The following is a 13179-nucleotide window of genomic DNA, read 5'->3' as shown; positions in this document are numbered from 1 at the left end:
GCTGGTACTGGAGTCGCCGGGACGCGGGGGCGGGGCTCGCGGTCCCCAGCCTTGCCCTTAGATGGCGGCCCGGCTCCCCAGCGCACCCAGCCCCGCAGGCGGCTGTCGTTCCTGCCAGGAGCGCTTGGCCCCGCTGCAGATTCTTTGAAAAGTCTTTTGGGCCAGGGTCTCTGCACAGTGTGGAGTTCCCGCTTCACCTCACCCCTTCTCGCGCCTGCCAGGCTGGCAACCACTCAGCAAGATGCTCCCTGGAGGGCAGTCCCAGGGCAGGGACCTATACCCTCTTCCCTGGAGTTAGCAGCTAGATTCTCTGCCTTTATGCACTGGAAAATGAGGCTCAGAGTGGGGTGTGATTTGAGATTTTGTGACTGAGAGAGCTGGGATCTTCCCTCTGCCAGAATGTATGCATATAGGTACAGGGAGCAGTGCGGTGCTGTCCCACTCCCGGGCCACCCTGGCTGGATACCAAGGGTTTACTTTGTAAGTAAGAAAGATAAAAATTCTGGGATATCCTAAATTTAATTACGAAGTTGAGAGGAAGATGGAAAGGAAGAGAAATAAGTTAATTAGCTAACAGCTTCAGCCAAACCAACAACAACAAAAATGTGGTTTTGTTTGTTTGCTTATCTGTTTTGGTACTGGGACTTGAACACAGGGGTGCTCTACCACTGAGCTCCGTCCCCAGCCCTTTTCATTTTTCATTTGAAGTTAAGGTCTTGCTAAGTTGCCCAGGCCTGGAACTTGTGATTGTCTTGTCTCAGCCTCCCAAGTAGCTGGGGTTACAGGTGTGTGCCATCACACCTGGCTTCCACTTTTTTTTCTGTCTGCAGGGCTTAGGATGGAACCTAGGGCTACCTGCACACAAGGTAAGTGCTCCACCACTGAGCTGCGTCCCCAGCCCAGCTCCATGTTCCCAAACATACTGAAGCTTTGACTCAGAGCCCCAGGAGTTGATCCAAAATGTCACTGCATTTCACAGCCCCAGCCAGTCAAGAAGCAGCCACTCTTCTTCCCAATTGCCCTTCTGTCCCACAACTCCGCTGGCTTCACCTTGTCCCTCCCCTCTTATCTATCAATAGCCAGTGTAGATTCAATATGAACAATTTAGGCTTTCTTTTCCCCAAAATGTTAATTATAATAACTCCAGATTTTTAGATGTGGTGGGCATTTTCCCAGCTGCTTTTCAGCCGTGCAGCTGGTGGTTGTAGGAACCTGTCCCTCACCATCTGGCTCACATCCATAATGGTTCAATAAACCCTTTTATTTCAGAGATCTCTGTATCAAGAGTTTTGGAGGACAGAGCATAGTGACACACGTCTGTCATCAGCAGCTTGGGAGGCTGAGGCAGGAGGATCACAAGTTCGAGGCCAGCCTGGGCAAATTAGTGAGACCCTGCTTCAGGCTAAAAAATAAAAAGGGCTGGAGAGGGCTGGGGTTGTGGCTCAGTGGCAGAGCACCTACCTGGCCCCTGTGAGGCACTGGGTTCGATCCCCAGCACTGCATAAAAATCAATCAATAAATGAAATAACGGTGTTGTGTCCATCTACAACTAAAAGGAGGGGGTAGGAATGGAGCTCAGTGATAGAGCACCCTAGGTTCAATCCTATTTTGAGGAGAAAACTGGGGTCCAGAGAGGGTGAGAGAGGATTTCCTGTGCAGGAACTTAGTAGGGAGTTCAAGGTTGGCCTCTGAGAACCTGGGAGAAACTGGGAAGAGAGGAACCTCCATAGCAGCTGGCAGGGCACTGTGGGCCCTTCCTCTGATCCAAGGTGGGGATCCATTTGCCTTTCCACTGCTTTGTGTACCCCCATGTCCTCTGGGCTGATGCAGGCCCACAGACTGCCCTAGGTGCCATCCCCCCTTGTCCCCACACAGATGTGCACCACTGCACTGCACCTGGCTTCTACTTCTTAAAATTTTTCTCTTTTTGCAGTGCTGAGGATGGAACCCAGGGCCACCTGCACACAGGTGCTCCTGGATGTGCTGCTTCCCTGTTCTGAGCCACTTTCCAGAAGAGCACGTAGGGAGATGATGGTCTCACCGAGTATGATTGTGCAGGTTGCTCACTGCACAAAGGTACCTGGCTGAGTAGTTGCTCCCCACTCTGGCACATCATGTACCTTGGCAGGGCCCATGAGAATGTGTGCATACAGTAGGTGTTCACGTGAGGAGGGAGCCTGTTCTTTTTTGGCCTGACTTTTCTGTTGGGGCTCCTGTAGAGTGGATGATAATGGAAACTGCAGAAGGGGCACCGAAAAAATGCTTCCCTGAGTAGGAAAGACTGACAGCACCCAGCCAGAGGGGCCCCGTGGAGACCACCCACTCCTCAGGCCTGTTTCAAGGGGGCCACTGCCACTGTGCTCCCCCCAGTGCCAACCAAGTCCAGCCCCAGTGCGGGGAGTGAGGGTCCAGGGTGGTCCTGAAGGAGGAGTGGTGTCGGCGAAAGAAGAAGAGTCGGACGGCAGGTTGCAAGTGACGAGCAGCCTCCGAAGACACCTCATGCTGCCTCGGGAGCGATCTTTATTTTTATACTTTTAAAAAAAAATTGATTTTCTTTTTAGTTATAGGTGCGCACAATATCTTTATTTTATTTTTATGTGGTGCTGAGGATCAAACCCAGTGCCCCGCGCATGCCAGGCAGACGCTCTACCTCGGAGCCACATCCCCAGCCCTAGTTTTATACTTTTTTTACAGGTGTTTTTTCAGGTATGAAAGGAAAGTGACCACAACACTCGGAGCAACCAAAAGATCTTTATTGCAGCAGTGCAACAAAGAGAAAGGAAAGAAGGAAAGAGAGAGAGAGAAAAGAGAAGAGATGAACAGGGAGAGAGCAAGAGAGAGACAGAGAGCGCGCGTAAGAAAGATAAAGAGCAAGAGAGAGAGGGCAAGAGAGAGAGGGCAAGAGAGGGGGGCCTGGCAGGAGGGAGTTTTTATAGCCCAAATCTAATGGGGCCTCTGGGTCTGCAAGCTGCCTTGTTGGCCCAAGGAGGGGTTAAGTGCTCAGCCTTAAGCAGGGTTGAATGTTCAGACTTGAGGCAAACAGGTGATAAAGGACCAGATAGAGGGGGGTTTGAGTGCGTGGGCTATCTTGCAGCCAACATCTGTTCAGCCTGCTCTGCACCCCACAAGGTAGTTAATGGATAGCTTCAAAGCCTGAAACTTTTTTTTTTAAAGAGAGAGAGAGAAGAGAGAGAATTTTTAAATATTTATTTTTTTAATATTTATTTTTCAGTTTTTGGTGGACACTACATCTTTATTTTATGTGGTGCTGAGGATCGAACCCAGTGCCCTGCGCATGCCAGGCGAGCATGTTACCGCTTGAGCCACATGCCCAGCCCCCAAAACTTTTTTGATTTACATAATTTTCAAGAAGTACAATCTTTTCTGACATACATTAATTACCTAGGATATTGAGTACATTGTTCAAAATATTTTTCTGTAACCGTAGACAGTCATAATTAAGCTTTTACGTTTTCACCTCAATCTCTAGGTGCTAGGCGACACAACCAGACTACATGACTCCTGACCTATTATTCACTTTTAAATTTAAAGCATACCTATAATTATTTCATTAACCTTTAACTTTAAAGCATACTTATGATTATTGGTAAGCTTTCTTACTTCTAACCTAAAATCCCAGTAAAACACACTTAAAGTATGCCGCAGTCTGGCTGGGCACAAAATAACCGAGCCACCACAAAAGCCTTGTAGATTCAAACAGCAACTCTTTATTCCCGAACTCTCACTGACACTCGACCCACACTTCCCGTGAACACCCTGCCTCCACTCAGCTCCGCGTACCAATTCTCTCAGAACCCCGCGAGAACTCAACGGGAACTCCAAAGGAGTGGGTGCCTGAGGCAGCAGGATACGCCCTAATCCCAGCAGGATCCGCCCTAATCCTGGAGCCACCCTAATCCCTGAGCAGGGCCACCTTTCAACCCAAAATGCCATGTGTCATTCCTACTTGGCTATGGCTCTCAGCAAAAGTAGTGAAAGTCTATTATTTAAAAGCCTACTACTCTGAAGTGCCTCTAAAATATATCTATGTTAATTTTATATTATTCTATTTTTAATTTTCAAGGTAATTTTCTTTTTTTCATATGACCTATTCAACTGCTTTCTTAAAGAACTTCCTTGATCCTTGGTCAAAGCACACCAATTCTTTTGTCTTTGTAATCTTTAACTAAAGGGCAGGCTTTACACCTCAACCCATTTGTCATTTATATTAACTTTGTGTTTTCCATTTTCGTAAGTTTCTGTGTAAGGCAAAGGAGGGTGTATTGGTTGGGGAATGTGTTTTTATTAGCCTCTTGTACCATAAGCTACATACGGTGGTCCTTGTACTGTTGGCACAGCTATCGGTGGTCCTTGTACTGTTGGCACAGCGATCGTTTTTCCTGTAGCTAGGCTATTGTACAGGTTGTGGCTTTAGGATGGGGTTGAGGAGGTTATGTAAATTGTTAACTATGGGATAAATATTTCTCGTTGCTTAGGCTTGAGGAATAACACCATTGTTTGTATCCTGAAAGACACTGAAACGCACCTCATGGCCTGTCTCCATTGTATCCTTGGTCTCATTCTGGGAATTTTCCTGCGATCTCAGGCAATACGTACTTTTATTATTGAGTGGCGTATGCCCTGTTATCCATATCATGAGGATCATAAACAAAACACTTAACATTCTTAATGGTTCTGGTTTCCAGATGGTGCGGCCCTGCCACAGCGTCCCCCACACTGTGACCCTGTCAGACAGCGGGTGCAGGAACGCCTTCACCACCCCAGCTCATGGCCTTCCGCCTCCCCTGGTCTCCCAGCAGAACTGCTGGACAGTGGCTCATGGGTGGACTCCCCCCTCTCTGTACAGAGCCGGAGGGGCCACCTACAGACCCCTCTAGGGTCTCAGGCTCTGTACTCAGCTCCTCTGCCTCTCGCTGAGGCCTTGGGATGAGCTCTCAGTATTTCAGAGCCTCCCTCTCTCTAGTAAGGCCGTCTGTGCTGGGGCCACCTGTAGAAAAATGCAGGGTGGGTGCAGATCTGAGAAAGGGCTTTAAGAACTTTAGGCTGGGTGAGGTGGCACACACCTGCAATCCCAGTGGCTTGGGAGGCTGAGGCAGGAGGATCTCAAGTTCAAAGCCAGCCTTAGCCAATTAGGCCCTAAGCAACTCAGTGAGACCCTGTCTCTTAACAGAATTCAAAAAAGGGCTGCGGATGTGGCTCGGTGGTTAAGTGCTCCTGGGTTCAATCATCGTTGCCAAAAGAAAAAAAACAGAACAGAACAGAACTTCAGGTAAGACTGTTATTAAGGTCCAGGTATCCAGTGAGCGGGGAAGAGGAAAGCGGGAGGACCCTGGAGGTCCCCACTGCCGCCCCACAGGCAGGAGAGCTGGAGCCTGGGCTGGCTCAGGAAGGGAGTGAAGCAGCACAGAGGACGTCCAGGAGGGCAGGCCAAGGTGGGGATCCAGGGGGGCTGGTTCATGGGCTGCCAAGGGCAGGGCCTGGAGTAAATCTTGGGTCATCGTAGGCCTTAGGTCAAGTTCCTCCACTCCTGAGCCTCAGTTTCCCCAGAGAAACTACAGATGTGGGTCTGGCCCTCCAGGAGTCCCTCCTCCAGGCAGCAGGCTCTGTGGGAGTGGGACAGGTCTGCTGCACCCAGGCCGGGCCAGGCCCCTAGCAGGTGCCACAGAACATACAGATTGAGAGCATTTCTGCAGCCTGTGGATAGACAGAACGCTCCACTTTCAGACTCTGACAGGGGCCATGCCAGTGCTCCAGCACAGTCATGGTGACAGGCTGTCCCCATGGAAGCCTGGGCCTCCAGACACTTCCCCCTGTGCCCCTGCTCTGTTCTTTACCCGTGGCCTGTTGAGGAACTGCCGGGGCAGGCAACAGGGAGATGGGGATGGGCACTGTGCGGACACAAGCCTACACGGGCACCAGTCCTGTTGTCTTGACAATGGCTCATGTCCCAAGCACCCCAGGCACCCACGGGGGCAATTAGTGAGTGTGGGAGGGGGTTTCCATGGTGGCGGTCTCGAGGGGGAGCACTGGGGCTTAGGGAGAGACAAGAGCTGGCGGGACCTTTCTCCTTTGTCCTGGGCACACTAGGCCTTTGTTCTTTCTGGCTCCCTTTGACTGACAGGACCAGGAGCATGGGTGAGGGGGCACGGAAGTGGGTGAGAGTCCCTCCACCCCAGGGAGTCCTGAACCAGCCTAGGGGGAGGGGAATGAGGGGTGGAATAGAGACTAGCCCCCCACTCCTGGGCCCAAGTGCCACTGGGGAGTCCTCCTCCCAAGGTGCATGAGCCTTACCTGCCCCCAAGAGGCCGGAGCAAGGTGGTTTACCAGCTCTCTTGCTGGTAAACAGCTTCCCCAGAAGCCAATGGGCAGCCTCAGGGAGTCCCCAGTCAGAAAGGAGAGGGCAGGTCTGGAGGGTGGGTGAGGGCAGGAGGGGAAGGGATGGCAGGTCCAGGGACAGGGCGCAGGGCTTCTGCCAATCCAGCCAGGCATCTGCTCAGTCAGACTTTATTCCAGGTCCTCCAGGAGCCCTCAAGGGTCCCTTAGTCCAGCCAGCAGCCTCACCCCACAATCTTCCAGCTCTTTGATACAGGCACCAAGACAGGTTCACGGGTGGTTGGCCAGCCTGCCCTACACGCCCCCTTCTGTGGCCCCCTTCTGTGACCTTTGATCTCATGCCTGACATAGTCCATAAAGTGGAAGGGACTCTCCCCTCCCACTCTGCATGGTCCTCGCTGGGAACAAAGATGAGTCACCAAATCCCAGCAGTAAAGTACAGTGCCCACATTCAGGGCTGGCATCAGCCACTCAGGTGATTGGGACTGGGGGACTGAGTCCATGGCACCGTCAGAAGCGGGTGTCCAGGAAGGAGGCAGAGCCTCGATGGGGCCTGGGGGCACCCTCCATGGGGGGTCCCCTGGACCGAGTCAGGAGCCCATGGAAAGTCTTGCCACGAGTCTGGGGTTTGCGCCGTGGTGGCGTGGTCTCCTCTGGGGGCTGTACCACGATTCGAGGTACCTCCGGCCTGGCACTCCCTCGTGCCCCTGCCAACTGCTGGGCCTCGAAGATGGCCTGGGCCCCAGGAAGGCGGGCCTGTGGCCGAGGTAGTGGCTCAGGTGCTGACTTGGACAGCTGGGCCAGCTGGACCCTGGTCTCCCGCTGCAGGTCCCGCTCTGACAGGGCCACGCTGTGTACCTGTGGGGAGCAGTTGGTGCAGAATTTACTGGGACCAGAGCACAGGCAGGAAACCCTGAGGTCTCCACAGGCAGGCAGTACACAGCCCCAGGAAGTGGCTAAGGGCTGAGGGACTCGCAGGCAGCCTAGCGGGGGGAGCCACAGAAAGTCACTTGAGCCTGGGGTTCTCACGTTCTCTGCAGCTCAGGGGACAGGAGCCGACTGTGTTCTCACTAGGGCTTCCAGCTTGGTGACTCGGTTTACCCAGCTGTGCATCAGGGGCTGGGTCATCGAGGAAGGTGGGCAGGGGGCACCCACCTGGGACATGAAGACCTCTTCCTGCAGCTGAGCGGGAGGGATAGCTCGAAGGGCACCAAGCGTCTCCAGGAGTCCTGGGCAGGCCATGCGCTGTTCTGCAGTGCCCAGTGCCAGGCGCACCAGTGTCAGCCCCACTCGGAACAGCACCTTGGCACCTGCAGCCAGGGACTCACTCACAGGAAGCCAGCCTTTCCCTCGGCCATTCACCTGAACCTGCCCCCAGTCATGCTCTCTCCACCAGCCTGCAGCTCTGCCCCCACCCAACTTAGGCCAGGAGTAATGACAGAGGGAAGACCATGATTTGGGGACTGCAGGCCCCTGCACTGGCCAACTCAGCCTCAGGAGCCCCAGACACTTCCAGGCGGAGCAGCCTGCCAGGAGCCAGGGGAGACCAAGAGCACACACCAAGCCTTCTCTGGGCCTCGGCTTCCTTCCTTTATTTATTTGTTTGTGGCGCTGGGGATCAAACCCAGGGCCTTCTGCATCCAAGGCAAGCACTCTACCACCTGAGCTCTATCCTCTATATGGGAAGGTCCAATGGGTGCCTCGGGACTTTCCAGCTTGGATCTGTGACCCTCTGGTTCTAGAAAGATTCTAGGCAGAGCTTCTCTCATGCCTGAACCAAGAGCACAGGATTCATGTGCCTGTGCACACATATGCACACTCACACACACACCACACACATGACCTTGAGCCACTCCTGGAGCCTCACAGTTCCTTCCTGGCAGCCTCTGATCTGCTGAGAAGAGCAGCCAGGGGGCCAGAAAGGCCTAGTGACAACTGTGACTTGTAAAGGAACAACTGACACCGCTAACGTCATCATCGCTATTAAAGGGTGTCCGTGCAATGCCTGTTCTCAGGTGGAGGGGGCAGGGATCACCTCAGTCACCATAAATGACCCTGCCCTCGGGGTCTGCGGCTGGAGGGGAGGTGACACATGGATGGTGACTTGGACAGACACCAGTGGTCCTCCCTGTGTGGAAGATCTGAAGCAGTAGAGAGGTACTACTCAATCACCACTGCTTTTTGAGGAACGAGCTCTGGACATCACAGGTGGGGTGCTTATGGGGCTATTGAGGTGCGTCAAGAAGACCCCAAGACTGCCTGGCTCTCCCCTCGTGATCCTCCCGTTCTTTGCTCCCAACTTCCACCCACGACCCTTCTGTTTACCTCCAGCCAGAGCACCTTTAAAGATAGCAAGAACTTCCTGCCACTTTCCTGACACTCTGTCACATCCTTTGTTTTATTTTCTTCATGGCACTATGACATTCTATAAATATCTCCTTAATTTGGCTACAGTCACTTCCCACCCCACCCCACCCCCACCAGAATGAGGTCTGGAACACTTGGTATTTCTTGTTGCCAGAGCCACCCTCGCCTGGTGCCCGGCTGTGCTCGGCAGTCGGCTGTGGGCTCCAGGAGGAGCCTCCTCCCTCAGCCAAGTCCCAGTCCTGCCCACCTCTGAGCTGCTCAGATGCCAGGCGCTGGGACCAGTCCAGCTCCCTCCACCTTCAGCAGAAACCTCCTGGCCCAGCCCTGGCCCAGGCAGTGCTGGCCTCCCTGTGGTACTCCCCATCACAGGAGGGGGCTCCGATGCACTACACGGGTGACGCACCACCTGGGACAAGGCTGTCTTCTCCAGAGCCACATCCAACCCCCCCTGGTTCAAGGCCCGAAAAGACTGGGAGTGGCAGTTACCAAGCAGAATAAACTGAGAGCTAGTGAGCGGGCTCCCCAGTGCACCCCAAATCTCTGGACCCCAGCCACTGGGGCTGCCCCACTCACCCTCGCTGAGGAAAGCATCCCAGATGCGCAGCACCGTGGGGAATGGCAGGGAGCGGGCGAAGAGGCACAGGAACCACTCAGGCAGGTAGAGCAGGGGCCCGACGCCCACCTGCTGCAGGTGCTTGTGCACACGTGGGAGCAGTCGCCGTAGCAAGGCCATGAAGACCTCCGCGTCCAGACGCACAGCCTCCTGTGACCACGTCCATCAACTCAGCTGGCCAGAGCCGCCCAACACCTCTACTCCCTGAACCCAGGTTTCTGCAGCCCCCACCCTTCGCCTCCTGCCCCATCCCAGCCTCTCACCATGTGGGGCCCATAGTAGCCAGGAAGGTAGACCTCGCAGATCTGCACCAAGCACCAGAAGGCCTCCTAGGGTAGGGCACAGGCCTGTGAGTGCCCATTGAGCAAGGGCCATACTGGGAGGCAGGATGGGGAAGCGGGTGCAGGAGCACTGTCAGGAGCCTGGACTCAGGGCAACTCCTGCTCTGCTCAGGGTCTGGTGGCTCTTACCAGAAGGCCCCCTCTTCCCAAGACAAGGCCAACAGATGGGCTTAGGGGTTGGATGTTTCAGGACTCAGGGTGCTGGACTTGAGGGTCACAGAGCCAGGGCAAGGGTTGAGAGGGTCATAAAGTTCAAGTCCTGGATTCCTAGGATCACTGGCGACAGAGTCCATGATCACAGGATCCAGAATCAAGAGGCAAAAAAATTAAGGTGAAAATGTCCAGACTCCTAGATCACTTGGATAAGGGACGGGGTCAAGGGGTCTGTGTTCCGGGAGTCAAGGTCATTAGGCTTCAAGATCACTGAGTGAGGTTGGAGGCCATGAGGCCCTGAGTCTCCAGACAAGGTCTGAGAGTAGAGGATCCGGAGGCTAGAGTTACCGGGCTTGGAGGTCATAGGTCCAGAGCTGAGGATCAATTGTGGGGGCCCAGGTCACTAGGGATCGAGGGTGGGGGTCTCCAGGCAGGGTTGAGCTCACTTACCTCCGGAGGCAGGTACATGAGCAGCACAGCCGCCACAGGGCCCTGGGCCTGGCAGTAGCCCTGCTCTGGTCTATACAGGGTGTAGGCCTTGAGAACCTGCAGGAGCCCCTGCTGCCTGTGCCAGAAGACCCCATCAGGGGCTAGGTCTCCAGACACCCCCTCCCACCCTCTGTGGCCTCTACCCAGGCTACAACCTCCCTGGGCCTTGTTGGGTCCCCTGAGATGAAAGGATGTAAAGCTACAGTGGGGAAGCTGGGGTCCCTGGGTATTGCTGGCCTCGTACCCATGACCCTGGGGTGACACAAACATCTCATGTAGAGGGAACTGACGGTGTAGGTCTCTGCCAATGGTCTCCATCCACTGTGGGTCTCCAGGGGCTTCTGCCAGCTCCTGCAGGTGGACAGGAAGGTGGGTACAAGGATCCAGGGTAATACGGAGCTCTGGGAAGGGGAGGTAATTCCCTTACCTGATAGGTGCCAGGGCTGTTCTTCTGACACACCTGAGCCCCACACAGCAGAGGCCAGCACCGGGCCCGCAGAGCTGAAGGGATGCCCTTCCGGCACTGCATCTTTACCTGTGGGCCAGGCAGAGGGGCTTCATTAGGTTGACCTTACTTGCTGCTGTTGACAGGTCCCTGGTACACTCCCATAGGCCAGGGGGCCACCTGAGGGGGAGGGGGCAAAGGCAGGAAGTGCTGGGTCACAGCATGGGCAAATTTTATTAAGGCAATGGGTGAGGCAGAGAGGAAGGGGTCACTCTTCTCTCACCTTCTTGTACCGTCGGGACATGGTCTTCTCCCAGTGTGAGGTCATCTCTACCCATTTCATCTCTCTTTGGCGGATAAGGTCTGCAGGGGGGTGACCTGGCCTGGGAACCCACAGCACATGTATCCAGGTGCTGGTAGCTGTTCCTCAGAGCCCGCACCTTCCCCCTCCAGATAACTCAGGTAAACCTAGTTCCTGGCACTGGGGCTCTCTAGGGAGTCCTAGAGGGTGACCTGTGACCCAGAAGCTGTCAATGATAGTCATGGGGATAGGAAAGGATAAAGAGCTCTGATGTGGGCAGAAACAGGAAAAAAATTAAAGGGTGTAACTATGGGCTGGGGAGGAGCTGGGTGACTGTCACCCAGATCAGGAACACAGACAATTCGCATGGAAAGCTAGCTGGATAGAGCCCTGGACTAGAAGCCAGGGTCCAAGTTTGAGTCTACTTCTGTCTTGGGCCCGTGATGTGACCTAAGACAAATTTCTGTCTTTCTCTGGACTCGTTTTCCTGTCTGCACATTGGGCAGGGGAGAAGAGCTGTGGGTTCTGTGACTTGGATCTGAGATTCCTGAGCCAGAGATTAAAAAGGGAAAGATGTTCACCCCCAGGGATGGGTATAAATCCTTAGAAGCTGAGGTAAAAGAGACATACAGGAACCTACCCTTCCCACTTTAGGATTACTCCTAGAGCTGAGGAGGGATGATACTGGCTGAGTCTCTGTCCAGTCCAGCTACCAGACCCTCCCCAGATCCTTGAATTTGAGCCTCACTCCAGAATTCAGCCCTCACCCCCCATCCTCGGTCCCTGCACCCTGCCATCTCCCATCCCTGCCCGACTTACCCTGGCTCTGCTGAGCTTCCCCCAATGAAGCCATAGCGGTCAGCCTGACGATAGGGGCCAGGCCCACTCAGTTCTGAGTCAGACCCCAAAGAGCTGGAATCATCCTGCAGCTCGGAAGACTGCACTAGGTCCTCCCCCAGGGCCTGGGCCATGGCGCCTTAGACCCCAAAATGCCACTGGCTGAAAGACCTGGGGAGAATCAGTGTGAGGGGCTGCTCCTGGCCAACCTGGGGCCTGGGTTCCCAGTCAACCACTGCCCGGCCTCAGAGTGAGATTTCACGATATTTGAACAAGCCCCCTATGTGCCCTCTTTTAATGGGGAGTGGGCTAGTCCCCGAGGTGACATAAAGGCCAGGCCTCCATAGAGACCAGGCCCCAGGCCCAGCCTGTCCCCACCAGTTCAGCTCACCTCCCTGCTCTACCTCACCTCCTCCTCTCACTTCCTCCTCAGACTCAGCTTCAGTGAGCGGTTGAGGGCCCCTCCCAAGTGTGTATGGGGGGGGGTCACCCCTTCCTCTCTGAGGCTCTTCCTGCCTGCCCCTGTGCCCCTGAACCTCGGCTCCTCCCACCTCCCCCTATGCCTGTGCGTTGGGGCCTGGAGCCTGCCAGAGGTGAAAAGCCAGGTCATTTCCAGTTTTGAGGTTACTGGTATGTAAAACACCCAACTCAGGGTTCCAATAAGATTTATAGTTTATGTTTGCTCTCTATAAAGTAACCCTTTTAATATGCACACAATGCAATATTACTATGCTACTCAAAAAGTAACTATGAGACTCATAAAAAAATATTAATTTAGCAAGCACCCAGGCAATGTGCATGATAATACGCTTGGAGTTCAGTGGCAGGTGTCCTTGGATCTGCTCAGCTGCCTGGGGGTCACAGAGACCCAGGAGAATATGACGAGGCCTAGTTCTTGGAATAGCCCCCTGCTATCTCCAAGCCATAGTTTCTTTTTCTGCACTTGGAGGTTTTATTCTGTAGTGTTTGGGGACGTGATTATTAACGCGCTCACACTCAGGGCAGGGATAGGAAGGGGTGCTAAGACTTCAAGAGAAAAACAACTTCCCGGTACTTCCGGTCCCAAATTATCTGAACACAGCTGGGCAACTCCTTAAGGGCGGGACCAGACCAAACTCCACCCACCAATCCCCGCCCACCAAATATCAGCTGGGCCCACCCCGTCGCCTGAGACTCCGCCCCCGGGCCGTCGCGGCCGTGGCGCTTCACGTCCAGCGGAGGCGCTAGAGCGCGGGGGACGGCGGGGCGCGGCGGGTGCGGCGCGGCGGGCGGGCGGCCA

General features: G+C 54.4%; 2 protein-coding genes across 7 annotated transcripts in view; one reads left to right on the top strand and one right to left on the bottom strand.

The window, feature by feature from the left end:
* Nucleotides 1–6509: 6509 nt before the first annotated feature.
* Nucleotides 6510–12393, bottom strand: Tbc1d10c (TBC1 domain family member 10C). Of its 6 annotated transcripts, XM_015503213.2 has the most exons (9): nucleotides 11883–12347; nucleotides 11046–11145; nucleotides 10745–10852; nucleotides 10562–10668; nucleotides 10279–10393; nucleotides 9598–9663; nucleotides 9295–9484; nucleotides 7510–7664; nucleotides 6510–7212 (listed from the first exon to the last, which is right to left on the bottom strand). In XM_015503213.2, the coding sequence occupies exons 1-9, from the start codon at nucleotides 12032–12034 to the stop codon at nucleotides 6865–6867; spliced, it is 1341 nt and encodes a 446-aa protein (XP_015358699.1). In that variant the 5' UTR covers nucleotides 12035–12347; the 3' UTR covers nucleotides 6510–6864. The 6 variants fall into 6 exon arrangements, with proteins under 6 accessions (XP_015358699.1, XP_048663689.1, XP_015358698.1 ...); XM_048807732.1 differs by lacking the exon at nucleotides 7510–7664 and having other exon boundaries at nucleotides 10279–10389; nucleotides 11883–12350; XM_015503212.2 differs by lacking the exons at nucleotides 6510–7212; nucleotides 7510–7664 and having other exon boundaries at nucleotides 8455–9484; nucleotides 11883–12071; nucleotides 12310–12393.
* Nucleotides 12394–12459: 66 nt separating this feature from the next.
* Ppp1ca (protein phosphatase 1 catalytic subunit alpha) overlaps nucleotides 12460–13179 on the top strand; it is a 4256-nt gene continuing 3536 nt past the window's right edge. Inside the window, exon 1 of the mRNA XM_048807604.1 lies at nucleotides 12460–12493. Coding sequence (XP_048663561.1) covers nucleotides 12460–12493 — 34 coding nt within the window. The remainder of the gene's footprint in view (nucleotides 12494–13179) is intronic.

Source organism: Marmota marmota, unplaced genomic scaffold, assembly GCF_001458135.2.
Source record: "Marmota marmota marmota unplaced genomic scaffold, marMar, whole genome shotgun sequence".
Lineage (NCBI taxonomy): Eukaryota > Metazoa > Chordata > Mammalia > Rodentia > Sciuridae > Marmota > Marmota marmota.
The sequence above is the reverse complement of the archived record's forward strand: the minus strand, read 5'-3'. Positions and strand labels throughout refer to the sequence as shown.